The sequence below is a fragment of the Dendrobium catenatum genome, unplaced genomic scaffold (genome assembly GCF_001605985.2).
Source record: "Dendrobium catenatum unplaced genomic scaffold, ASM160598v2 fragScaff_scaffold_1122, whole genome shotgun sequence".
Taxonomy (NCBI): domain Eukaryota; kingdom Viridiplantae; phylum Streptophyta; class Magnoliopsida; order Asparagales; family Orchidaceae; genus Dendrobium; species Dendrobium catenatum.
Genome location: NW_021319584.1, coordinates 1,847,592 through 1,874,963, shown reverse-complemented (window position 1 = coordinate 1,874,963; position 27,372 = coordinate 1,847,592). Strand labels below are relative to the sequence as shown.

General features: G+C 36.6%; 1 protein-coding gene across 2 annotated transcripts; it reads left to right on the top strand.

Moving 5' to 3' along the window:
• Positions 1 to 2,279: 2,279 nt before the first annotated feature.
• Positions 2,280 to 19,055, top strand: LOC110108843 (nitrate regulatory gene2 protein). Of its 2 annotated transcripts, none has more exons than XM_028698690.1 (4): positions 2,280 to 3,535; positions 4,479 to 4,654; positions 12,128 to 12,351; positions 17,848 to 18,013. In XM_028698690.1, exons 1-4 carry the CDS (start codon positions 2,485 to 2,487, stop codon positions 17,996 to 17,998), a joined length of 1,602 nt encoding a protein of 533 aa, XP_028554523.1. In that variant the 5' UTR covers positions 2,280 to 2,484; the 3' UTR covers positions 17,999 to 18,013. The 2 variants fall into 2 exon arrangements, with proteins under 2 accessions (XP_028554523.1, XP_020695332.1); XM_020839673.2 differs by lacking the exon at positions 17,848 to 18,013 and adding an exon at positions 18,930 to 19,055 and having other exon boundaries at positions 2,281 to 3,535.
• The last annotated feature ends 8,317 nt before the right edge of the window (positions 19,056 to 27,372 follow it).

The window sequence follows — 27,372 nt, the reverse complement described above, 5'->3', positions numbered from 1 at the left end:
GGATTTAGATTTAGTGGGATTTAATAAATTCTTTAAATCCGGATTTAGTAAATCTGAAATGTGGTAAATATTAAAAATTGTTTGGTATGTCAAATGTTAAATTCTGAAAAAAATTTTGGTAACATATTTCAGGATTTATAGCAGTTAGGGATTTAAATGTGAAAAATATAATTATAACTTAAAAATAAATTTATAATTAAAAATAAAAAATATAATGTGTTATAAATTTAATATTATGTTAAGTACAAATTACTTACTAATTATTATTTACACAATTAATTATATATTTAATAATAGATATATTAATATCTATATTTTGTAATCTAAATCGTAAGTATATTAATATTTAATATTACACTATGAAATTAATCTACATATTCATAGATAAAATTAGTAGTAGTTTAAATTGATGCACGAATTATATATTAGTATATTGAATTTACCATACTTATATTATAATAATTGTAAAATTATGAGTAATTTAAGTATAACACTATGTAATAATCTTTAGAGATCCAGCAAATGGAGTTTTCCCTTTGTTTCAATTTCTTCTCTTTTCCGTTAGTGCTCTATCTCGCTCTACTCTCTCGACCTTAGTGCCATCTTGGTGTTATAAATTTGCAGCATGTGCTTCTGCGAGCTCTAATTCTGTGGTATTGTTCGACTCTTGTCCCGAGCACGAACTTTCTAGTCATAATGTAATTAAAATGTGGTATAGGAATGAATGTATAATATACAAAGATTATTCGATAACATTTATTTACATTAGTGTTCTATATAATAATATATATTAAGTTATACTTAATTAAATAATTGTATTTAATAAATTAATTAATTGGAATTAAGTTAAATTATATAATTTAATTATTTAATTATTTTTTATTATTAATATATTAATAAACAAATTATTATAGTGTAGAATTAGCAACTAAATTATATCCATATTACATCTTTTATAATTCGTTGTTAAATTAAGCCATTAATAATGCTATAATTCATATATTTAATTAAGTAATCAATAAATCGTTAATACATAGGGTGTACTCCTTTGTAGGGTTGTATGCCTGTCATTATCAACTACTATTGATTAGTTATGTATGTCACGGCTCCGATAATGCTTTGCAGGCGCAGATATAGATGAGTCTGCTCTCTGCATAGCTTTCGATTCTCACAAGTGCTCGCTTCTCGGACTTTGATTCAAACTTCAGCCGCTGCTCGACACCTTTCGCTAACCCGGATCTGGATCAAGTTGATTACTCCATTAATTATGATGCGGAAGCATAACTGCGGTGATGTTCCGTCTGGCTCTAGTTTGAAGGTAACTTTCTAGTGACACCTCTTTGTGTAGGGTCATACGCTTCATTCTTCTCAGCACTTATAATGTGCCCGCTTCGCGAATTCTACTACATATAGCCGGCTGTATACCTCTCCTCATATTATCTATAAATCTGGATTTAACTAAAGCCATGCTTGAGTCGTAGATTGAGATCCGGTGATTATTATCTGTGTAATCCCGTGTGGCATTTAATGCACGCCCACAACACCTGTAGATGCATTCGCAACATTGCGTAAATACCCGAGCGTTAAAGTCCCGCTTGATTAAAATCCGATACCAACACAAGCCTACTTACGACCGTTAGAATAGTGAGCCTTCTTTGTATTGAAGGGTCCAGGCATTCCATTTTTATCATGGCTTTAAGCACATGTTTATTCAAGTTTATCACCAAATCGTCATCATTCTAGAGTTTCATGTATCTATATATTTAGTATGTTACATATATTTAATACATTTTACTAATACCTATCTTCATCACTCTATAATTATATCAATATAAGTATATTCACAGCATATAAACAATTTTGTAGTCTAAAATATGTTTATTGATAGTATACTTAAGTAGTTCAAATACAATTGAATAATCTAGTGATATAACTAACCATATTCAAAATTAAATTAAATTTTATATGTGATGGTATATTATTGCTATAATATTAAAATTTTAGATATTATATATATAAATAACATGAAATAAAATAATATATATATAAATCCCCTATTTTTTATTGCCAACATGTATTCTATATTTATATTATATGTGATTATTTTTTTATTTCAAATATATAAATTGATGCTAAACTTTTTATTAGGGGAGATTGATAATGGTACATATGTAAATATCTTTATAATTAATATACAATTTTATACTTTAATTAATATATTATATAAAATTAGAAGGTACTTTGGGTAGATACATTGTTCCATAAAAAAAAAAATCTAATCAATTAAGGAGTAGGAAAATATTCTTTTGGCTTAGGAGAGCGAAAAATAAAGAAAAAGTCTACTGACGGACCTGGAAGCTTGCAGACACAGAAAAGTTAGAGGCGGCGGCGGATTCCCGATGATATAAACGATCCACCTGAAGTCTCCGGCGATATTGATCGGAATCGGAAGCTGTTTTCAGTCACAAGCAATCGCTTAGTACGATGGGCTGCACGCAATCGAAGATCGAGAACGAGGAATTGGTGGCGCGATGCAAGGATAGGAAGCAATTAATGAAGTCGGCTGTCACGTCCCGCAACGCCTTCGCCGCCGCCCACTCCGCTTACACCATGGCTCTCAAGAACACCGGCGCCGCCCTCTCCGATTATGCCCAGGGAGAGGTCCATGATCTCCACCTCGCTTCCACCGTCCTCCCATCTTCCTCTTCCGCCCCCGCCGGCCAAACCGCTTTCCCTTCATCATCAGCCGCCGTTGCTATTGGTACTGGCGCCTCAGTTGTACATCCCCCGCAAGATAACCTCCCTCCGCCTCCTCCTCCACCCGACCATCTCACAACCGTCTCCCCCTTACAGCGCGCGGCCAGTATGCCCGGTCTACCAATTTCCAGTGTCCGACGGAGTAAATCTGCCCAAGACTCGGAGATAATCGAAGAAGACGATACGGAGGCCACTGTGGATGATTCTGAGGTGGATACTGTTGACGACAGCTCCGGAGCCCCCGCGACGCCTCCGGCACCTCCTGCACCACCAAAACCCTCAGAAACCAAACCGCCGCTGCAGCACCCAGCTCCCGACGAGAACTGGGATTTCTTCGGCATATTCAAAACCGAGAATATCCCCGCTCCATCTCTCGGTCAGCCGGAGGAATCGATGCTCAATAAGGAAGCGGAAAATTTTGCCCAGACAGAATCTTCTACCGCTGCTGCTATTAAGGATCCCACGGCTCCGGTCCCAGCGACGGTGATCCCGGAGAAGATTGTTGCCGAACCGCCACAGACTCAACAGCAAAAGATAGTGAGGAAGCCGAGGCAGAGCGGCAGCTCATCGCACCATCATCGGACAGGGTCTTCAGGTGGGGGGTCGGAGAGCAAGCGAGGGAAGATGGTTCCCGCTGTTCCTCATAGTTTTAGCTTCCTGCAAATTCTGAATGAGCTGGATGACCATTTCCTCAAGGCTTATGAAAGCGCGAAGGAGGCTTCAAAAATGCTTGAGGCAACAAGGCTGCACTATCACTCCAATTTCGCGGATAATCGAGGTGATTTCCCTAACCTTTGGGGCTGTTTGGTAGCATTCAAGATTTAACGTAAAATCAGAATTTTCGGGCCTAAATCCTAAAAACTGTTTGGTAATATTCATGATAAATTTTATTAAATAATGACTGTTTGATTATAGAATGGATTTAATGAACAAATTCTTCCTCTCAAGTCAACAGGACTTCTTAAATTCACAAAAATCCGGGATTTAGCAAGAAAAGGCTGAATTTTCCAATATTCATTTGCCATGAGATTTGGTTTTGCATTTTAGGCCGTTTGGCTGGATTTCTCCCACATTCATCTCAATCTGACCTAAATGCTGCTACCAAACAGTCCCTTTGGATTACATTTGATGGAAAAAGATTGCTATGCTGTAATTGTTCCTTTCTGGTTGTAAGATGACAAGCTTTTTGCATTGGATTTGAGTACTAAATATATATTTGAGTGTTGTTAAAACCGCCAGAAGAAGGCCAATAATATTTAAAGGGAAAACCTTTGTGCTGTTTGTAAATGACAAGCTTTTTATTTTATTTCACTGGTATGTTTTCTACGTGGGGGCATCTTCAACCGAATTCCAAACGCTTGAATGGCGTCTCTCGCCCGCTCCAGCATAACGTTAAAACTTCCGCTATTTGGTTGCGGGCGAATAATGGGACGCTAATATTGGCGTTGCACTGTTTATCTCCGCCATTTTTATATCTCTACCGAACTTGCCGCGTGAAAGAAGAGACGACAGTTACCTACGAAAGGGGGAAAAATGGAGTTCGATTGGAGATGAATCACTGCATTTTTTAGTTTCACGACATTTTAGGTTGGAGATGCTCTTAGTATAGCTAACTGTCATTTTTTTTTCTATCATTGACGACTGCTATTTAGCACTTTAACTGTCTTTTTCTGATAATTATTCTTGTTTTTTTCACCCTGGTTTTAATTGATTTTTTACAGGACATATTGACCATTCTGAAAAAGTCTTGAAGGTTATCACATGGAATAGGTCAATTAAAGGCATCCGCAGCGAGGCTGATGCCAATGATGATTTAGATGATGAGAAGTGGGAAACTCATGCCACAGTGTTGGATAAGATGCTTGCATGGGAGAAGAAACTTTATGATGAAGTTAAGGTAAATGAATCTGTTCAAGAACTCTTTGAACTTTTTGTGTTTCTTATTATGCTCTTTGTTCTTGACTTTATTGTCTTACGACTTGATGCTAGATTGCTATTTTTTTATTGTAATTTGTGTGGATAGTTTTTATTCCTCCTTTTGTAAATTAGGATGTGCTTTTCAGGCTGCAAATTAATGAAAGAGAATGCATGTCACAAAATATTGAATCATGCAAAGCTTGAGATTTAGGTTTCGTTTGGGACAGTTTTTTTACTGCTTCTTGAAGCAGTTTTTTAGCACAAAAAATTTTAATTTTTATATTAAAAAGCTGCTTCAAGAAGCAGTAAAAAACCGTCCCAACAAAGCCTTAAGCTTCGTTTGAGCCGACTTTCTTACTGTTTTCTAAACCAAAACCAGCTTTTTAGTGCAAAAATTTTATAAACTAAAAAATTTTGTACTAAAAATTATTTCGTAAAGGAATAAGTAAGTTGTCCCAAATGAAGCCTTAAACATCAGGCTTTGGAGTTGTTTTCAGCCTTAGAGCATTTGTTGAGATTCTTGGGTAGGAAAGAAGCTTTCTTCAGCTTTTGGAAGAGAGGAGGATAGAGAGAGAGGGAAGGGGAGAGAGAGAGCAGCTGAAATTAGATACTTTATTGCTTAATCATTCATCTAATAACAACCTATAGAGTCTATTTAAAGACACAAAAACTTACACCAATGGAAAAACAAACCATACAAGAAACTAAAGAAAGAACACCTAAAGCTAACAGTAAAATACAAAAAACATACTTAAGTTGCAACAACAACATCATCAAGCCTTTGTCCCACTACGTGGGGTCGGCTACATGAATCCTTTTTCTCCATTTTGTTTAGTTAAAATTCAAATTCTTGTTTAAATCTAATAAAGAAAGATCATTTCTAATATTTTCTAGGATATAAAAAAAAAACTCTAACAGCGTCTCTCTGTAAACTCATCTCCAAACAACTTTCTTTCAAAAGAATGCAGGTGTTTCTTTGAACAAGTCGTGCATAATATGCAATTATAAGCTATCTGAAGTATGTTATGTTGGAGTTCATAGAAAAAAAGAAATGGCATCAAAATTTTAATTGTTTATCCATCCTATGAGTATTCATGTGCAAGTAATACCTACAAAAAATTTGGAAATTATATAATTCCTAAGGAGAAGAACAATTACATAGAATGACCATCGACCCCACATAATAAAATATATATGCATTATATTCCAGCACCAAATATCCCTTTAATTCACCAATCCATGGGATTTGTACACTCTAAAATCCCCCTCAAACTGAATGATAGAGATCTAATATTTCAAGTTTGTAAATGTAGGATTGCACTAACCTTTGGTGAATATGCTGATGAGTTTAACCCACTCTTCAAAATTTTGTTAATTTATAAAATGCCTATCTAACTCAACATGTTTGGTTTGATCATGTCATATTGGATTGTGGATAAAGCTGGTGATAGATTTATCATCACAATATATCCTCATAGTTAATTTTCATTTGATTTTTAAGTTGTCCAGTATTATTTTAACTTATAAAGTTCACAGATAATTTGAATTATTCTCTGAATTTAAATTCAGCACTTGACCATAACAAGTTGTTCTTGCCTCTTCTTGTTATGTTACAAGATTTTATCTCAGTGTTATGCAACATCTTCAAGTAGATCCAACCTATTGGTGATTAGTTTTAGATTTTTTGTAGAAAATTCCCTTTCTATGATTTGATTCTAGATGCCTGGTTACTTTGTAGGCAACTTGAATGCAAGATTTTTTTTTTTCATATGAAGACACAAAAGAACATTGTAAGAATTGAAATTTTTTCATAAGAAGAATATTTTATGAAAAGAGTATGATCTCATTGACTTTGTTTGTCTCATTTCATATGAAGACACAAAAGAACATAGAATTTCTAGTGTGTACTAGAATCAAATCACTAAAATCAATCAAAATAATAATAAGAAAGGCTGGTGTGACTTAGGCAATAATATAATCTCATAAAAAGAAAAATATAAAAGGCATTTGAGCTTTTACCATATACAACAGCTTAGATCTATAGACTCAGAATCCAGGAATTTCCTTTTGAGGTTCATCATTCTAATTCATCATTAGAAAAGTACATAGATTTTAGCACTAGATTAGACTAATGCTATTTTATAGTTCTTTAAATGTCACTTGGGAGCCTCAATGTAGGATTTAGAAAGAGTATTAGGATGAAGAACTTAAAGAGAAGAGGTTTGGATTGAGTTTATTTCAATCCAAATTTAGGCAAATCTAAGGGGCTGTTTGGCAATAAGTAGGATTTGACTTTAGTGGGATTTAGTAAATCCTGTAAATCCAGATTTAATAAATTTAGAGGGTGTTAATTCTTGAAAATTGTTTGGTATGACATGTGCTAAATCCTTATAAATTTTGAAAGATTATTTGACAACGTAATTCGGGATTTAAGGTAGTTGGTTTGTTTAGAAATTAAATTTAATGTGGTTTGAATTTAATATAGTATAATGATAAATAATATAATTAGAAATTAGTTTAATTAGTACTAATTATCAAATTAATTATTTAGGTGTTAATTTTAAATTACTTAATAATGTAGGTCATATAGGGTTTGCTTTTCCTCTTATCCCATGCTTTTTCGCTTTTCCTCGTCGTCGTCGTCGCCATTTCTTCGTGGCTGCTTTGGCTTCGTGTGCAGTGCATGATTCGCACGATAGAGCTTGCTTGTTGCTTCACTTTCTTTGAAGACATCGGATCGGAAGTCACGACGGGAGCTAGCTCACTGCATAGGTAACTTTCACCACCTACTTCCTTCACGACGGGAGCTAGCTCGCTCATAAGCTCGTAAATCCCATAGTCCTTAAATTCGCAAATCCGCCGAACAAAGGGATTTAGTAAATCCTCGATTTAGTCATAAATCCGAGATTTATCGAGGACTGAGATTTACATAGAGCTAAAAAATCATTTGACAGGATTTACCATAAATTCGGCATAAATCTGATACCAAATAGCCCCTAAGGCTTATTAAAATGGTTTGAGCTCTTAAGAGTTTCTAAAATTAATGAGATAATTTTTTGAAGTCTAAGGAAGATGAGATAATTTTTTGAAGTCTAAAGGAAGCTCCAAAACAACAATTATAAAGAGAGAAAATTCTAAAAAAGAATTTTATTTTCATAATATTTTTATAATCGTGGGGTTCGGGTCTTGATGGAATGGTGGATCTCATGCGAATAAGGTTTAGCGGATCCAAAACCAATAATACGACGACATCCTCACTGTCTTCTCCCTCCCGCGTGTAATCCGAGCCTCCCATGAAGGAGATACAGATTTCGCCGGCGACGACAGAAGGGAGAACCCGTTTTAATCCCAGTTGACCTAGATGTCTAGGGTTTTTGCCACAAACATCCCACAAGAGAATTTGAAATTACCTCACCGGAGCTTTCGTCCGATGGCTGGCATAACGTAGGAAGTTTCGTATAGTAGAGGGGCAACTTTTCCGATTTGCTCCTCGTCTGCTTTCTCGCCAGATTCTATGAAGATCGAACCCGCCAAACTCCGGTTCTTTTTGATATTGGAAGCAGCAGTAGGCAAATAAGAAGATAGGGATTCGGTCAGGTCCCTCACCTCTGAAAGTTCTTCCAAGTTCTCTTCTCACTCGAAAAATGACTCCCTCCCCTTGATTCTTTCAGCCCGCCAGATGCAATTGCCTAAACGACTTGTTGAATATCCATCGTAGCCCAAATTTTTTATAGATGAACGGCAAGAGCCCTTGAGGACGTCAGACGATCGTGCAAAAAAGTTTTCAGCACCACCTTTGCTCGGTTCATCCCCGTCGTGCATCACTAGCCATTCAATCTCCCATCACCTGATTTGGAGAGGCGTCAGGCATGCTAAGGAGGCTGATATATAGCCTTCTTTGGTAATGGCTAAACCAAATGAACCAATTAGGTTCAGTAAAGTTCGGTATTGGGTATGGGCTGAATTGTATGAGCTAATTAAAAATTGTTTGGGTTAACGTAGCAGATTTGGGTCAACTTGGGATAGATCTAGATAAAAAAATTGAGTCAATAGATAAATTTTGAGTAAAGAAGCTTTGTTTTTCTTGATTGGATGATAATATTTATACTTTTTTTTTTAAGTTGGTGAATATCCTAAAAAGATACATTAAGTGCCCTTGGATCAAGTTTGCCTTGGCATTGTTTGCGGATGTGAACATTTGACACAATAAAAAATTTTTGTAGGAAACTTTGAGAAAATTTTATTTGAGGGAAAAAATATAACAAGATGGTTTAGGAAACTTTTAAATCAATCACTTTTGAGAGTATTCATTTAGGTTTTGTTTGGGAAGGCTTTTTTACTGCTTCTTAAAGCAGTAATAAAGCTGTCCCAAACGAAGACTTAATTAGATATGTTTAGATTAGGAAAGTTTCTCCCAAAGGTATTTTAGGAATATAATTTTGGAAGAGAAGAGTCTTGATAACTTTAAGGAGAAAATTTTTACTTTTTGCCATCGCATTTTGTTGTGGGGTGTAAGGGTAGGAAAAATGGCAGTTAATACATTTTTTATTAAGAAATGAAGTTAAAAATTGATTAACATAATTTTAAATATTATCAATCCTAGTTTTTTTTTTATGTTAACACCAACTTTGTTTTGTATCTTAGAGATAAATATTAGAAGAATATGACTATTATCAAATTTTTATTTTATAAGAGAGACATATGTCATATGAATGCAATTATTAATGAATGTGATAACCCCAAAAGTATTAGAGGTTTTTTATGGTTTTCAAATTTCAAAGAGAATTATTATAAAATGAGTAGAGGATTTGAATTTACTTTCAAGAAGAGGAACTCTATGATATTTAGCTATTTTGTAAGTCTTATGATGAAAATTAACATTTATAAAAAGATAATGAAATATATATTGTCGGGTTTTAAATAAAGAATGCTTTGGTCTGTGATGATGATATAAAATAGTGTCTTTATTTAAAATAGAGACGAGGATCAAGATAAGTGGTTACTATTTTCAAACAAGAATAGTTCATCATTTTCTCTTGCCCTACCATCTTCCTCTTAATGAGTTCTAAAATAAACCATAGTTAGGGGAAAAAAAAGCTACCTTGTAGTTGTGGTCTTTTTGTGATTTTATGAATAGATGGAATATTTACTACAATATTAGGAACATGTTGAACGTTATTGAGAGTAAATGTCGGAGAAATGGGAAGATTCTCTTGACCTACAATAACTATTATTTATTTTTCTATTGTTGAGATAAGATTTGTTGGTTTGAAAATTATTGGCAAAGTTTGTCATATGATCAATGGCTCTTAAATCTAGTTTCAATGTTATTATAGGGGAGTTACTTGAGGTTTCAAATGTATAAGAATTAGAATCTATATTATTATGAACTAGAGTGCTTGACCAGGAAAATTTTTCAAAGAGTTGAGGAAGTTCCTTAGCTTGGAAATTTCTTTTGAGTTGAGCCTTTCTTGTTTAATGAGATAAACGTACCATTTTAATTGGATTTCTTTGTTTTCACCATAGCCTTGGGGCTTTTTGTAGAGTTTTTAATATGCCTCTTTTTATTGTAGTAGTAATTGCACCACATGTAGCTTTTAGGAAAGACTTTGTCCTTGTTTTGGGAAGATTCAGTCGAAGTAAGTCATTTTCCTTGAGTTTATGTGGTTGTATGGCTCATGGCCTACTCTATAGATTTGGGAGTATCAAACGTTATTATTCTTCTTCCTTGTTTGTTTTGTATAATCGAGAATACCTCATTTATGAATGGTAGGTTCACTTTGCTGAAGATTTAAATACTAGTTTTGCCCAATTCAATACTGAGTCCTACAAAAGGCTCAAAAACCCTTTTCTCTTTCTACATTATTTTAGAGCTACAACATCATCCCTATCCTTTATATTAACATAGTTTTAGCTATTAGACCTTTATTGCATAAAAATATTCAATGTTAGAGAGGTTACCTTGCTTCATTTTTGAGAGCTTCACCTTGATCTGATAGATGAGAGCGACGTTTTAAACTTTTGACTAAATTTGTTTGACAGCTTCCCAAAATTCTTTTGCAATATTTAGTAATATGTACGATCCACTGATTTTAGGCATTGTGATGTTCCATAACTATGGCATAATCATCGAGTTTGCTTATCTAAAAGTTCAAACTTTGGATGTTTCAAATCCATAGGAGGATAAAAAAGATGGGTCTTCATAATCTAAGTCAATTTTAAGTAGTTTTTTCATTCAAATGACATGAGATTTGTAGTCCCCGAAATTCTTCTTCGGCAGAACTAGTCTAAGCTTTACTATTTATAATAGTCGATTCTTTGGAAGGTAAGGCAAAAAAATTTAGGCATGATGAGGAGGATAATAATGAAAGGCAAGAAAAACAAAGGCTGAAGAAAACTTTAATATTGCACTGATACCATATTGACTAAAGAAGTGGCTAGAAAGTTTTTGGTTGTTTATTCATCTTATGAGTATTTATAGATGCTTATAGCAATTAGGGAATTATTCAATTCCCTAGAAGAAAAATAATTATGTTAAATGGCCGTTGCCCCCGCATAATAAAATATATACACATAAATTCCCTTCTAATACCACATACCCCATAAGTCACCAATGCGGGGGATTTGTATTCTCAAAAAAGTTTTTTTAAATGTAGCAAGAGGGAATGCATACCTAAAAAAAGTCTTCAGCTTATTGAGGAATATTCATGTTAATTAACCAAGTTCAGTAACATGATCCATAGTTTTTTTTCTAGAAAGAGAACGAAGCAGCAGCTATTTGCCTATTTGAATCAGTAGTCAACTCAATATGTAAGGATGCTTTCATTTTCATGATCGAGGATGGAGAGAAGTGTTTATTACTCCTTTGGAGGGAAGTTAATGAAAATAGGAAAATATGAACTCACTATTAAATATAGCATAAATGGCTGGAAAAATGCATGCGCTTGTAAGTTGTGATGTATGTGTGATGCATATACTAATGTATGTATATGCCGATGTAAACATGCAGCTGTTCATAGGAGGATATTCCCATATGTAAATATCGAGTCACCAATACACAGTTCTGCATTATCTTCCTGCAAGAATTCATTCACTTGAGCATTTGTAGATGGACATCTTTATTTTTCAGATTAAGATATACATATTATCTGCAACTATTTATGTTTATATTTAACATATTACATACAATATAATACAGTTATGATTTGAGTGCCTATATGCTTGCGCACATTTTTTGCAGAATATTCTTAATTTCCATTCATCATGATAATGTCATACGTGGATGATGCTGATGGATATTTTGAACATCAGGTTAAAGTCTAGTCATGATTTTGAGTGCCTGTTTTTTTTTTCTGTATTGTGGACTCTACTTTTAAATAGCAGTGTGACCCTTTATTTGCTATAGTTTTCCCGGAAATACTGAACTCTTTGGTGCTTGTATCCTTGAATACAGGCTGGTGAGCTTATGAAATTTGAATACCAGAGGAAGCTCTATTTCCTGAATAAACAGAAAAAACGTGGTGTGGAATCTGAATCTCTGGAAAAGCTCAAAGCATCAGTGAGCCAGTTGCATACAAGATACATTGTTGATATGCAGTCGATGGATTCTACCGTCTTAGAAATTAACAGCCTGCGTGATCAGAAGCTGTACCCAAGGCTTGTTGAACTCGTTGATGGGCAAGTTATCCTGATTTTATCTATTTACTTGTTTATGTTAGAATTTTAGGCTCAGTTTCTACGAAATCTCTTAGTTATTATTTTGTTCTTCATGTCTATATTAATGAATATTGTTATGTTTCCGCGTCTGTTTTACATGCATTGCTTCATCTATTTATTATTTCATTTATCTAGCTTTTTGCTATCATCCTTTGGACATGTACAAAACTATTAGTATTTGATGCATTGATACATCGTGGAAGTAAAATAAGCAAGAAATCAGTAGAAAATTGCAGGAATTTGAGGAATTATGGCTGATTTTTTATTAATAATTCAACAAGAAAACTAGATACAAGCAATCTATAATTAGAGAGGTAGATCGTCTCTCCGAACAACCTAGACGCCGCTAGAAAACCATCAAAGGAAAAGAAATATAACAGTACTCAAATCAAAACATGCATGAAGTAAAATAAATCCTAGAACCAACCTTAAATAAGCTCTCAAATTCCCTCTAAAATAGCTTTCTTTCCATTTAATTTCTCTCTTAAATTTGAATTCAATTAGGAAATCTTTTCCTCTTCAATTTGAATTTAATTAGGAAATCTTTTCCTAATTGATTATTTCCTTAATTCCTCTCCTAACATAATGAATTAATTCCTTGTTGCGCCCCACAAGCGGGTCCAAATCCCCCCCCCCCGGATTTCGCTTGGTCCGTCTCTAACTGGACTAGATCCTACTGGATTGGCTTGTACAACCCTCCCTGTCCTGCCCTCTGCAGTCTGTTGTCATATCAATACTCCCCTCCTCGAAATGCACCTTGTCCTCAAGGTGGAATGATGAAAACTATCTCTTGATTATCTTATATGACTCTTATGTAGCTTCATACTTAGGGAGATCCTTCCATCGAACTAGGACCTTTTTGCTCCTATTGTCTCTTGTCGTGTATCAGCTATCTCCATGGGTTCCAAGATCACCTCCAAGTCCTTTGTTAATGTCGCCGGTTGTTAACTAACAAAATTTTTTTTTTTTTTAAAGCAACCGCCTTCAATCCGGCCCCATCTCGCCAAAACGACACATCCCTTCACGCAACAACCGTTGCTTCACGATAAAAAGAAAGGGAGAACCGAAGATGGAGATTCTTGACTGGCTCATTCGGTTCCTCCGTTTCTGTTCGACTTCGTTTCTTTGCTGGAGAGGGAGAAATCGCACGGATCACTCATTCGGTTCCTTCATTGTTGTCCGACTTCGACGTCCGACCCCCACGCCTGACCCGCAGCTGACGCTGCCGGTCCCGTCTCAACGTCGTTTCTTCGGCCCCTTATCGTTCGACTTCGCTGCTTTGCGGGAGGGAGGAGATTGGACGCCACTTCTTCGATTCTCCGTGGCCGTCCGACTTTATTCCTCCGCAGGCGGTGTAGAGATTGCACTTGTTGCTTATGCTGCTTCTCCGTGGTCCTCCCGGCTTTGCTCCTTCGATAACTTTCCGTACCTATTGGATCGGAAGAACGACATTTTGACCGGAAACAACAACAGGAATTTCCTGTTGTGAAGGTAATTTTATTCCTTTCATGCGATCCTTCGGCCAAATCCCATAAATCTGCAGAACCGAGGGATTTACTCATAGTCGAGATTCAATGCGTGCACAAAATCGGTTTGGCTTGGCTTAGTGTAAATCTGACATAAATCCTTATGTATATATGATATTGAATGCCTCGAAATGAACACAATCTTTGAAATGCTTAATGAAATATATAATATTATATATAAATATATATTATGATATATTTATATCATATTATTATTTATATAATATTATATATCTAATATAATTTATCTAAATATAATAATAATAATAAAAGAAGAAGAAGACTTTCAAATAAATATCGAAGACCTCGGTTGTTGTACTTTAGGTCCTACCGGGATGGTTTGAAATTGAAGACTTGCGCCGTTGATTTTTAATCCGGGCAGATGGTTTTAAAATTTGAAGACCCGCGCCATCGATCTTAGATCTGGGCGGATGATTCCAAATTGAAGACCTCACGCAGTAGATCTTAGATCCTGGTGAGATGGTTTGAAATCGAAGGCCCTACGCCGTCGACCTTAGGTCCGGGTAGGAAGAATTACGGCACTGCCGTCCCGATTTCTCCCTCGGTGGGGAGGTGATGCCGAGAGGCTGCCAAAATTTCAAGAAAATTATTAAATTTTTTTAAACAATTTTGGAGCAATTAAAGTTGAATTTTTTATCAATCAATTAATTTGTTTTTAATTAGTCAAAATTAAATGAAATTAATTGATTTTTTTAAGAGAAATTTGAGAGTTATTTAAAAATTTTGAGGGCACTGTAATTTAAAATATATTTATTGGTTAATTATTTTAATTAATCAACCCAAATTTTTCGGGTCGGAGCCGGGTCGGATTTTTGTGTCGTGTCAAATATTGACAGCCCTAATGCCACGTCACTAAAGTGCTCGGTACCGTGCTCGATACAGCACTCGGTATACTTGGTATGCTCGGTATTCTGTCTGGATGTAATAATTTCCCCCCCCCCCCCTTAGAGCATAATCCAGGTGATTATCTGGTCCCTTTAGTAAATCTTCCATGATCTTTCTCAACCCTTCATCTTGCTCACTCTACCTCAATGCTTTCCAGTCTAAGATCATTAACACCAATAAGGCTGTCAACTATGGTTCCTCAAGCCTCTTGGACAAGACATCTGTTGCTTTATTTTCTTAGACCGACTAGTATTAGATCTCAAAGTCATGTCCAAGTAACTTGGATAGCCATCTATGGTGCTTCCTAAGTCCAGGAGAAGGAAGTCTTCCACGACTTGAATATCCTGCAAGGTCATCACCACCCCTTTACATACCCCTCGACTCCTCTCTTTCTTATACGTCCCCATCATCACCCCACATCCTTCAGTCCTCACTAACTTCAACCTCAATTGGTCCACGACCCAATTTGAGATGAAGTTATGTATAGCTTCACTATCCACCAACATCACCACGAAATGCTCACCGATCTGCCCCCTCACCTTCATGGTGTGATTGGGAGTGAACCTCACTACAGAATTTAGGGACACTTCTGCCACGTCAATATGTAGGTGCTATGTTTCCACCACAACATCCTCCATCTCGTTCTCGCTCTTCTCTTCCTCTTTACAGACCATCAAAACCTGAAGGGCTCGATTCTTCCACCTATGTTTGGTTGTAAATCTCTCATTACACCTGAAGCATAACCCTTTTGCTCGTCTACCCTGCACTTCTACTTCTGTGAGGTGCTTTAAATTGCCTCCAGGGCGAACTCCAGTGCTCTTCTCTTTCGGTGCTTCCCCTAAAATGACACTGTATGGGTCTTTGGTGTCAAGGTCGTGGTGGTACTCCGGTAAGCCTCTCCCATGATGTTGCTCCAACTGATCTTCTCCCTCTGATGTTTCTCTTCTAACCTTTGCGCCGGCTCCATCGTCTCTCTTAGTCCTCTAGGTCTCAACACCCCTGAGCTTTGCTCGTATGACCTCATAAAATTCTCTTCCAACCCCTCAAAAATTACCCTCAGTCTTTTTGACAGTAGCTCAAATTTCTTCTGTTACTCCATAACAGTCCCTTCTTGTGTTAAGACATAGAACTGCTCGATGAGGTCTTCTTTCCAAATGGCTCGGAAACATTCTAATAAGCAATCCTTGAATTCCCCTTAAGAATAGATCGGATACGTGGCTTCTCTCCACTGAAACCAAGCTAGTGTTTTCCTCTCCAAACATAGGTTTGTCGTAATGAGTTTTTTCCCTTACGTCAGTCCATTGATAGCAAAGTAATGCTCCACCCGATACACCCATCCCTGAACATCTTCCCCTTCAAACATTAATATTTTTAACTTCCTTGCTCTTGCCTCCATACACAAATGGTTTCTTCCTCCGTTAGTTTCTCCCGTGTAGTATTGATGTGATTCTCTCTCTTCCTCCCTTGGCTGATTTGGACCCCATGATTTGGCCTAACCATTGCTTCCTCTGGTCCACCTTCCCTTCTTCTTAGGTAGTCTCCAAAAATCTTTGGCCTCCCCTCTTATTGTTGTCCCGTCTTCGAGGCACCTTGATGCACCTCCCATTGGAGCCCTTCGGGATGGTTCTTGAGAGAAGACCATCTCCACTTCGTCATCATCCTCATGAAGTCTCTTTCCTTTTAGAGCAGCCTTCGAAATAGCCGGTGAAACCTTTGACTACTTCTCGATTAATTTCTTCATCATGTCTTCAATGTTCTCAAATCAAATTTTCACGGATGACAACCTTTCTTCTACCGTTGTGAACTTCCCTTTCATTCCGGAATATTTCTCCTCCATTCCGGCCTTGAATTGTTTCACCTCCTATTCCAACGCCTTCATCTTCTTTGCTTCACGAATCTAGATTCCAAATCGCAACAAACTACCAAAAATGGTGACTTTGGTCTTCAAACAACAGAAATCAGTAAGACAGGGATAAAATACACAAGCAAAATTAATAACAAGAGCTGAAATTTTAGCCCAGGACATCGCTCTGATATTAATTTGATATGTCATGGAAGTTAAATCAGTAAGAAAATTGTAGGAATTTGAGGAATTATGACTGCTTTTTTATTAATAACTCAACAAAAAAAAAAGATACAAGAGATCTGCAATTAGTGAGGTAGAGCGTCTCTCCCAACAAACTAGATGCCGCTAGGAAACCCTAAAAAAAGAACTACAAAATACTCAAATCAAAACATGCATGAAGAAAAATATATTCTAGAACTAGCCTTAAATAAGCTGTCAAATTCCCTCCAAAACACATTTCTTTCCATATTAATTTCCCTCTTCAATTTAAATTCAATTAAGAAATCTTTCCCTCTTTAATTTGAATTCAATTTGGAAATCTTTTCCTAATTGATCATCTCTTTAATTCCTCTCCTAACATAATGAATTCATTCCTTGTTGGGCCCCACATGGGGGTCAAAATTCTCCCCTAGATTCTGTGTGGTTCTCCCCTCCATGGTCCGGATCCTACTGGACCAACCCTCCTTGTCCCGCCCCTTGCAAGCTGCTGCCATATCACTATCATGGTAAGTAGCTAAACTGATGGTGTTGCAACTCAAATTTTGAAAACTTCATTTTTCCTGCAGCATTCAATAATTTATTTAAGTCATTATAAGCCTAAATCATAAACCGTCTTCTCCATAGCATCTCTATTGTTGTGTTTTAGTTTCTCTAATTTTTTTCATAATTTTTTGGCACTGGTGAAATCCCTTAAGAAATCGATATGTGACGATAACAGTGGGGTTTTGGGAGCGTCAGGTGTCCATTTTGCAAGCCAATTTCACCTAAAATTTTTAAATAAAATAAGTTATTTTATGGATATTTTTCTAAATTTTTTAGAATACATATTAGATTTTTTATAAATTTCATACTAAAAGTTCATTAGAGTATCATTATTATATTATTATTTTATAAAATATCTAAAGTCACTTAAGTTTAAAGTTATTTAAGATTCATTTTATTCATTTCATGCATTTACAGAGAAAAAATTGGAGAATTCAAGACAAAAAGAGAGATGAGAGAGAAAAGCTTGGTTTTGGCGATCGTAGAGTCATTTTTGTCTGTCGACCCAATTAGAAAATTTGCTTGTCTCGAGGTAGGTTGTAATGTTTTGCATATTTCAAATTTTTAATAATTTTATGTTTTTGATATTTTTTCGATCAAATCAAATTTGTATTTTCGTTACCGAAAAACGACGATAACTTTATTTTGGTAAAACTTTCACCTCGTAAATTTTTATATGTTATAGAGATTGTGATTACGAACATTTTGAGTATATTCTAAAAATTTTTTGCCATGTGATTTTGAAAAAACAATAATTTCTGTCTTCTCATAAATTTATTTTAACATCTAAAAATAGTGCTTCAGTTCAGTTAAAGCTTCAGAACAATATTTTACACAATTTATGGTAATTTGATTATGTTTTAAAATTGTTAATTTTCACTCAGTTGTATTTCTGCTGTCTACCATTGGGGCATTTTGGCAATTTTCGAATTCAATCCAATTATGTTTTAATTAATGAAATGCATTGAAAAATATGTTGTAAAGTATTGTGATGTCGGCACTAGTGGGCGACCAAGGTGAAATTCTGTTAAAAAAAAAATAAAAAAAATAAAAAGTGGGATTCTGTTATGCTGGCTTCAATAGGCGATCGAGGCAGAGTTCTATTATGCCAGTGCCAGTGGACGACCGAGGTAGAATTCTGTTACATCAGAGCCAGTTGGCGACCGAGGTGAGATTTCTGTTATGCCAACGCTAATGGGCGACCAAGGTGAGATTCTGTTATGCCGGTGCCAATGGGCGACCGAGGTGGGATTCTGTCATGCAGATGAGATTATGTTACCTAAGTGTTGTTATGCCAGAGCCAATGGGCTACCGATGCGGGATTTTGTCACGAAGTATTGCTTATAATTTAGTTCATTCAAGTATTTATTTAATTGTATTTAATTTCAGTATATGATTTAGCAAAATGTTTTCAATTTTTTTGATTATTGATTTATGTTTTAGGTACGATAGCCCATTGAGCCGTGTTAGCTTATTCCTGCTTTTTCTTTTATTTTCAGGATCGGGCAAGGGTAAGGAGTGAGCTGAGTAGTTTGGATAACACACTCTGATTTGTGTTGTAAGTATGTTATGGTTAGTTTTGATTTTTGCATGCTTGACTTTTATTTTTGTTGTGCTCTCTGTTGCCAAGTACTCTTGTAGATAAATTTCAGATTATATATGTTTTGAATGATATATAAAAAATCATATTGAGATTCAGTAGTATTTCACTTCGTAGCAATTGGAAGTTTTATTTTAATACTTCTCCAACCAAATGTTGGAGTCAGGTTTGCCACAATCGGATACGGTATGACCTGTGTGATATCGGTCATATTGGGTCGGGTTGTGACAAGATTTTTGGTATCAGAGCATTGGTTGGAGAAGTGAATTATAACAGAGCCATAAATGCTAATCTGTAGAAGAGTGAGATGCTTCTAGGTAGTTTTGGGTGCTCATTTTATTTATTTATTTCCTTTAAATGTATGTGTTGCATTCAGTTGTATTTTGAGATGGCTGATCCACCTCAATCGGATCTAGATATAACCAATTTTCAAAGTTTTAGTCAGGCAGCTCAGGTTTAGTGTACAGCTCTTGTGATCAATGCTGAGGCAATTTCTTAGATTGTAGGTATAGTAGCACAACTAGTTGGTGAGGCTCACACATAGGTTGTTGGTACCCAATCTGATGACATGGACAGATATTCACAAAATTTCATGAGATTACAACCTCCTAAACTTTCAGGTGTTATTGAGCCTAGAGCAGTTAAGGATTGGCTGATGTGAATAGAGAAAACTCTTAATGAGTTACATTGTACTTCTTAGAGGAGAGTTGCATTAGCTGCATTTTTATTTGATGGCGAGGTAGAGCGCTGATGGTTGAGCTAATATAGAGAAAAATTTCAGGGTCATGTAAGTACCCTGATTATTTGGGATGAGATTGTTGATACATTCAGGATATGGTTTGTACCTCCATATGCTGGGAGACATTTACAGAGCTCTTTTCTGAAGTTAATTCAGGGAAGCATGTCAATGATACAGTACGAGGCAGAGTTTCCTGCTCTCTCTAGGTATGCTCCACAGTTAATTGACACTTCTGAGGTGAAGTGTTACCGATTTCTGGAGGGGCTCCGAGATGCATTGAGGCAACCACTGTTGCCACAAGATATTACAGACTTTGCTCAGTTGATCAAAAGGAACTAAGAAGATAGAGACCGATCTGGTAGCAGTGCAACAGCGATGGACTATAAGCAAGAATAGATTTGATGACGAGATAGCTAGCAGTAGCCATTATGGGAAGAAGAACTGGTATAGACTTGTTGAATTTAGGAGGGGACAACCAATAACAATTTCTTCTGGATCAGATAGAGGCAGTGTTGTTAGTTTTGGGGGTTCAATGAGTGAGGCCCCATTATGTCAACAGTGTGGTAGAAGGCACAGTGGTCAGTGTTACAGAGCATCAGGTAAGTGTTTTCGCTGTGGTCAGTTTGGACATAGGATTGCAGAGTGTCCGCATGGTGATTTTGACAGACGTTCTGATTTCAGAGGCTTTGCGCAATCTACTGTGGGCAGGCCGAGGGCAGTACCACCTCGATAGTATACTGAGGCTTCTGGAAGCTAGGATGTTGGTTCGGTAGCATGAGGTCAACCTTCTGGAGGTTCACGAAGTGCAGGTAGTTCTGTTACTTTGACCGTAGTGCATCCACGAGTTTACAGTCTGACACAGCAAGAGACCAGTGAGTCCCCAGATGTTGTGACAGGTATGGCTTATATTTCTGCATATCATTGTCGTATTTCATTCGATTCTAGTGCTAGCCATTCTTTCATGTCTGTGCAATGTTTTGATTCTCTTGGTTTGTCTTCTGTATTATTACCTATTTATTTGCCTGTAATTTTGCCTACGGAAGACGAAATGGTAGCTAGTAGGGTTTGTTTTTGTGATTTAGAATTTTTTGATAGAGTTTGGAGATCATATTTGATTTTGCTACTTATTTTTGCATTTGATATCATTTTGGATATGGACTGAATGAGTCGATATGAAGCTCAGATTGATTGCTTGAAGAAGAAAGTGATCTTGTATTAGAATAGTGAGAGCTTCATATTTCAGGGAATTATATGTGTTCTCTCTTATTTGATTTATGCTCTATAAGTGGATAGATTTTGGAGGAAATGTAGCATGATATTTTTAGCATCTATTAGAGATGTGAGACTTTCTTCTGATTCTGTGAGTAGTGTACCTATAGTTTCGGAGTTGCCAGATGTCTTTCCGGAGGAATTAGTGACTTTACCGCTAGATAGAGAGATAGAGTTTTGTATTGATCTTTTTTCAGGCACTACTCCAATCTCTGAAGCTCCGTATGGAATGGCACCTAAGGAGCTTCAGGAGTTGAAGGTTCAGCTTCAAGAGTTAGTAGACAGGGGATTCATCCGCCCTAGTGTGTTTCCATGGAGAGCATATATTCTAGTTGTGAAGAAAAAAAACTGTATGATGAGCATGTGTATTGATTATAGGGAGTTGAACAAAGTCACTATTAAAAATAAGATTGATGATTTGTTTGATCAGCTGGCTGGATGTTCAGTATTTTTTAAGATCGAGCTACGATCTGGTTATCACCAGTTGAAAGTAAGGGCAAATGATGTGATGAAGACTGCATTTAGTACGAGGTACGGACATTATGAGTTTTTAGTCATGCTATTTAGAGTGAATAATGCCCAGCATCTTCATGGATTTGATGAACAGAGTTTTTAGAAAGTATTTGGACCAGTTTGTTATCATCTTTATAGACAATATTCTGATTTATTCTAGATCTGAGGAGCATGCAACACATTTGAGGACTTCTCTGGAGATTCTAAGGCAACATTAATTATATGCTAAATTTTTAAAGTATGAGTTCTTTCTGAGGAGCATTTCATTTCTGGGGCATGTAGTGAGCAGTGTAGGCATCTTAATAGATCCCCAGAAGATTTAAGTTGTTTTTGATTGGCCAAGGCCTACTACAGTTTTAGTGGTTCGTAGTTTCTTAGGCTTAGCTGGCTATAATTGAAAGTTTGTTTAGGGATTTTTTCATATTTCTTTGTCTTTGACGAGATTGACTCAGAAGTCAGTAGCTTTCATATAAGCTTCGGAGTATGAGGAGAGTTTTCAGTTGCTGAAGGATCATTTAACTTCTGCTCCGATTTTGACTATTCCTTCAAGCACTGAGGGGTTCCTGGTTTTTAGTGCTACAGCATTGACAAGTTTGGGATGTGTGCTGGTGCAAAATGGTAAAGTGATTGCTTATGCATCTCGTCAGTTGAAACCACGTGAGAGGAACTATCTGACACATGATCTTGAGTTAGATGCTGTTGTATTTGCATTGAGGATTTGAAGACATTACTTGTATGGAGTCAGATGCGAGATCTTTACTGATCATCAGAGTTTAAAGTACATTTTTACTCAGAAGGACCTGAATTTGCGGCGAAGAAGATAGTTAGAGCTGATCAAGGATTATGACTTATCTATTCAGTATCAGTCTGGTAAGGCGAATGTGGTAGCAGATGCTTCGAGTGGTAAGTATTTAGGTACTTCTCTTTCGTTGCTTACTTCTGTAGACTTTCTTATTCGAGATTTAGAAAAATTGGAGATAGAGGTGGTATCTGCTAATACAGATTCAAAATTATTAGCTCAAATGATTATTCAACCTACTTTACATGAAAGAATTCAAGAAGCTCAGAATCAGATACAGAGTATCTGAAGTTGAGTGATCAGATTAAGGCTGGTAAGAGACCTGAACTCTTTTTATCTAACTCTGGAATCATTTACTGCAAAGATAGATTATGGGTTCCTTCTGTTGGTGATATAAGAGCTGAGATCCTACATGAGGCACATTACTTGGGCTACACTATTCATCCAGGAAACAGTAAGATGTACGGAGATTTGAAAGGTATGTTTTGGTGGCCTGGATTGAAGAAAGATATAGCTAAGTTTATTTCAAAGTGTGAGGCTTATCAGTTAGCGAAAGCAGAGCATCAACGACCAGGAGGTCTTCTGCAGTCGTTAGTTATCTCTAAGTGGAAATGGGAGGATGTGACGATGAACTTTGATATGGGTTTTCCCAGATCGAGACATGATTCCATTTGGGTTGTTATTGTTCGTTTGACAAAGTCAGCGCATTTTTTTATTCGACAAACTGATCTGGTAGACAGATTATTACATATATATGTCAGAGACATTATCAGATTGCATGGTGTGCCGAAGGTGATTGTATCTAATCATGATGGATAGTTTACCTTCAAATTATGGAGAGGCATTCAGTAGGGTCTGGTTACGAAATTGTATTTCAGTACAGCTTTTCATCCGTAGATAGACGGACAGTTCGAAAGGACTATTCACGTATGGGAGGATCTTTTGAGACTTTGTGTTCTGGACTTTGGGGACAGTTGGAAGGATCATATCCCACTGATAGAATTTTCATAGAACAACAATTATCAATCCAGCATTGACATGACTCCTTATGAAGCCATATATGATAGGAAGTGCAGGACAACTTTATCTTTGATAGAGGTGGGTGAAAGACATGTGATAGGATCGACGTTTGTGGATGACACTACAACAAAAATTCAGCTGATCAGAGAAAGATTGAGAGCTGCACATGATAGATAAGAAGTACTATAATTAGAAACACAGGCTGGTGGAATTTTAGGTTGGTGATTTTGTTTATGTCAAAGTCAGTCCGATGAAATGTGCTAGTAGATTTGGAAGAATCAATAAGCTTAGTCCAAGATACATTAGAGCTTTTGAGATTCTTAAGATGATTGGTAGTTCTACTTACAGGTTATTGTTACCTGACCATATGTCCGATGTACACAATGTCTTTCATGCATCTTCTCTAAGGAAGTTGATATCTGATTTTGGAAAAAGATTATCTGCTTATGATGTGGACGTTCGTCCAAGTCTACACTATAGAGAAAAGCCATATAGGATTTTGGCGTATGATATCAGAAAATTAAGGAGCAAACAGATTCCGATGGTCAAGGTATAGTGGAAGCACGAGACCGCCAAAGAGACTACTTCGGAGAAGGAATCTGGGATGAGACAGCTCTATGTAGGTTTATTCTGACATATTTTGATTTGAGAATGTCGAAGACGATAATTTTTTAAGGTGGGTGGATTCTCATTATAAGCCCAAATCATAAACCATATTCTCCATAACATCTCTATTGTTGTGTTTTAGTTTATCTAATTTTTTCATAAATTTTGGGTATTAATGAAATTCCTTAAAAGATTGACACCTGATGGTACAAGTGGAGGTTTTGGGAGCGTCATGTGTCCGTTTTGCAAATCGATTTCATCTAATTTTGCTAAATAAAATAGGTTATTTTATGGATATTTTTATAAAAAATTTTAGAATCCGTAATAGATTTTTTTTTATAAATTTTATGCTAAAGATTCATTAGAATATTATTATTATATTATTATTTTATAAAATATCTAAAGTCACGTAAGTTTAAAGTTATTTAAGATTCCTTTTATTCTTTTAATTCATTTATAGAGAAAAATTTGGAGAATTTAAGAGAAAAAGAGGAGAAAGAAAAACTTGGTTTTGGCGATCATAGAGCGATTTTTGTTCGTTGGCCCAGTTGAAAAATTTGTTTGTCTAGAGGTGAGTTACATTTTTCCTAATTCCCAAACCCAAATTAAGAAGCCTTAATTTCTCCAATTAATTGCTCCCCCTTGACCCTTAATGCCGCCTGCCCCTATAGGGGAAATTTAGGATTTATTTCCTAAAACCTCTAACCCCTCTTGGAAAAAATTCTAAATCTCATCCCACCTCCTTTGGCCGAAATCTTCAGAGCCTCCTTCTCTTATTTACTTTCCAAATCCAATCCTTCTCTTATTTACTTTCCAAATCCTATTAATTGGATTTGGAAATATTTGCCTTTCACCTCTCTCCCACTCTCCAATCCCCTCTCTCCCCATTAATACACCTTTCCTCTCTTGTGATTAAATTCAAATTTAATTCCTAAATCCCTCCCAATTAGAAATTTCAAATTTATTTCAGATTTTTAATTTGTTCCTCCCTACTTAACCTACTTCTCCTCTCCCACCCTCATCCCTTGGCCGACCACACCTCTTCTCCCAATTTCAAGTTAAAGAGAAACTTCTTTCTCTTTAACGGAGTTCAAGATTACTAGCAATTTTTGGAAGACATCGTCATCTAGCATTCATGAATGGCCGATTCTGATACTGACTAAGGAGTTGCCTACAACGAACACAGCTTCGTGCACATTCTCCATTCAACCTTCTTCGACGTCAACCCGAGAATCGACCATACGGTCATACGGTTGAGGACTACATAGAACATATATTGAACACCTTGGTTGAAGCTATTAAAGAGCAACTTGAGATCGTCGAGTGGAGGATTGCCGCCGATCCTTGACAGAGGTTTTCTACTCGTCCTTTTCTCGTATTTCTTAAGTCTAACACTTTGTGATTTGATTGTAGTCATGAAGAACGTGTTCGCCCGATTCTGCTAAGCTTAGTAAATGTAGGAATTTTAGTGCACTTCTTTGTTTCTAAATCTTATTGTTAGACTAGGGATTTTCGTTGAATGCTACTACGTTTGCATGATGTTATTTTCCTACGATATTTTGATAATTCAAATCTCTTGATGTGCAACTTAGCCTAAACGAGACAGTGACCACTCTTACGTTTTGATTCTTCATTTTATTTGCTAATAGATTTATTTGTTATTTCTCTAATCAATTAGTTGTGCAAGCTTCTTACTAATTCAATTGCAGCATCGTAGTCCTTCATTAGTTGACACTTGACCTGTGTGATATTGGTCGGTTGTCCAGATGAGGATTGGACAAATGGAAAATGAATTTTCAGCCAACAATATAACCCATTAATGCTATCCAAACTTATCATCTAGGAGTGAATGACCTTAGACTCATTAGGTTGAAATATTTGTACCTTTTGTTCACACTTTTGGTTGTGAAGAGATAGAGAAAGAGTAAGCTCTCCTGCTCTAGGCAGTGTCAATTTCGGGTCCACGGGTTGGGTTCAGGTTCAAACGGAATAGATGCCGGTACTATATCGGGTCACCCGAACTGACCCTTTTTTACAAAACAGGTCGATTTTTTCGGACTACCGAAACCCAACCCGCTTCGGGTTCGGTCAACCCGACCTTGCGACAGCGGCGTCTGCGGCATCGGCCTTTCAGCCCGGTGTCCGGCGGCACTGGCTGGCTTCCGGGCATCCGGATGGCAGCTAAGGGTCATTGGGATGACGACGTGGTCACGTGGGATGCGACGGCGGACCTAGCAGAAATGACCCGAAGCGACAGCGCGGCAAACAGGATGCGACGTGAAGTCACGCTGGGGGGGGGGGGGGAGGGGGGGGGCGAGCGGAGTCAGCCGTGGGTAGCTCAGCCACCCGGGGTGGGCAGGCGAGTCAGGGCGGGCGGGGGGCAGGTCGGTCAGCAGGTCAATCCGGGTCATTTCCGGGTTTTCGGGTCAATCTGTACCCGACCCGATTTTTGAAATGAGTTGAAAAGTCTAACTTGAAACCCGACCCGATTCGGGTTGACCCGAACCCGAAATTTCTGTCGGGTTCAAGTCGGGTTTTTGGGTCGTGTCAAATATTGACACCCCTACCTGTTGTCAAGCTTTCATGATGCTCTGTTTCCTATGTCCTCCTACTTACGTTGCAAAAGAAGGCAATGCCAAGGCTAGTTACATGTTTTAGCGGCTATTTTTGTGGTTTTGAAATGTTTGAATAAGGTCTCCCAAATTCTGCTTCTTAACAGCATATAAATAACTGTATAAACCTTCCAAAACTTACATTTGTTATGCTTAATTTAATGCTAGAAACTAGGATAGTAGATTTTCCTAACCAATCAAAGAATATGATAATTTTCATTGAATTATGTATATTATTTAAAAATTGATTATTTGGAATATCCTGTATGTTAGGTTGACACAAAACTCTACAAGAATCACATAAAGTAGCTTTGTTCAATCAGTGTTGGCCTCCAATCACCTTTCATTATGATTCATTCTAAATGAAACAATCGAAGTTAAGAAATTTTGGGTGATTAACCTAACCTAAAACCTACAAAATTGCTAATTTTCATTAGTGAATCCATTATCTTTCATCTATCATTTCATGATTTGCTACTGATTGATGACCTACATTTATGATCCACAAGCTAACTAAAACAAACACGTTGAAAACAAAGATAGAAGGACATAGTTTGATAAATGGCTGACTCAAAATGTTCTGAATTCGTCTCTTTTCTTGCTAAACGAACCATCTTGTTGTGTTAAAATGTTGAAATTGTTTAGATAGACGTGCTCCTGCATTGTTTGAGTAACTACAAAGCAACAGAAGAATTTTTAGGGAGTTCACTCACATACTTGTTGCCCAAAATAAATTAAAAGGGACAAAAATTTTGATGAATAAATAAATGTAATATATATATAT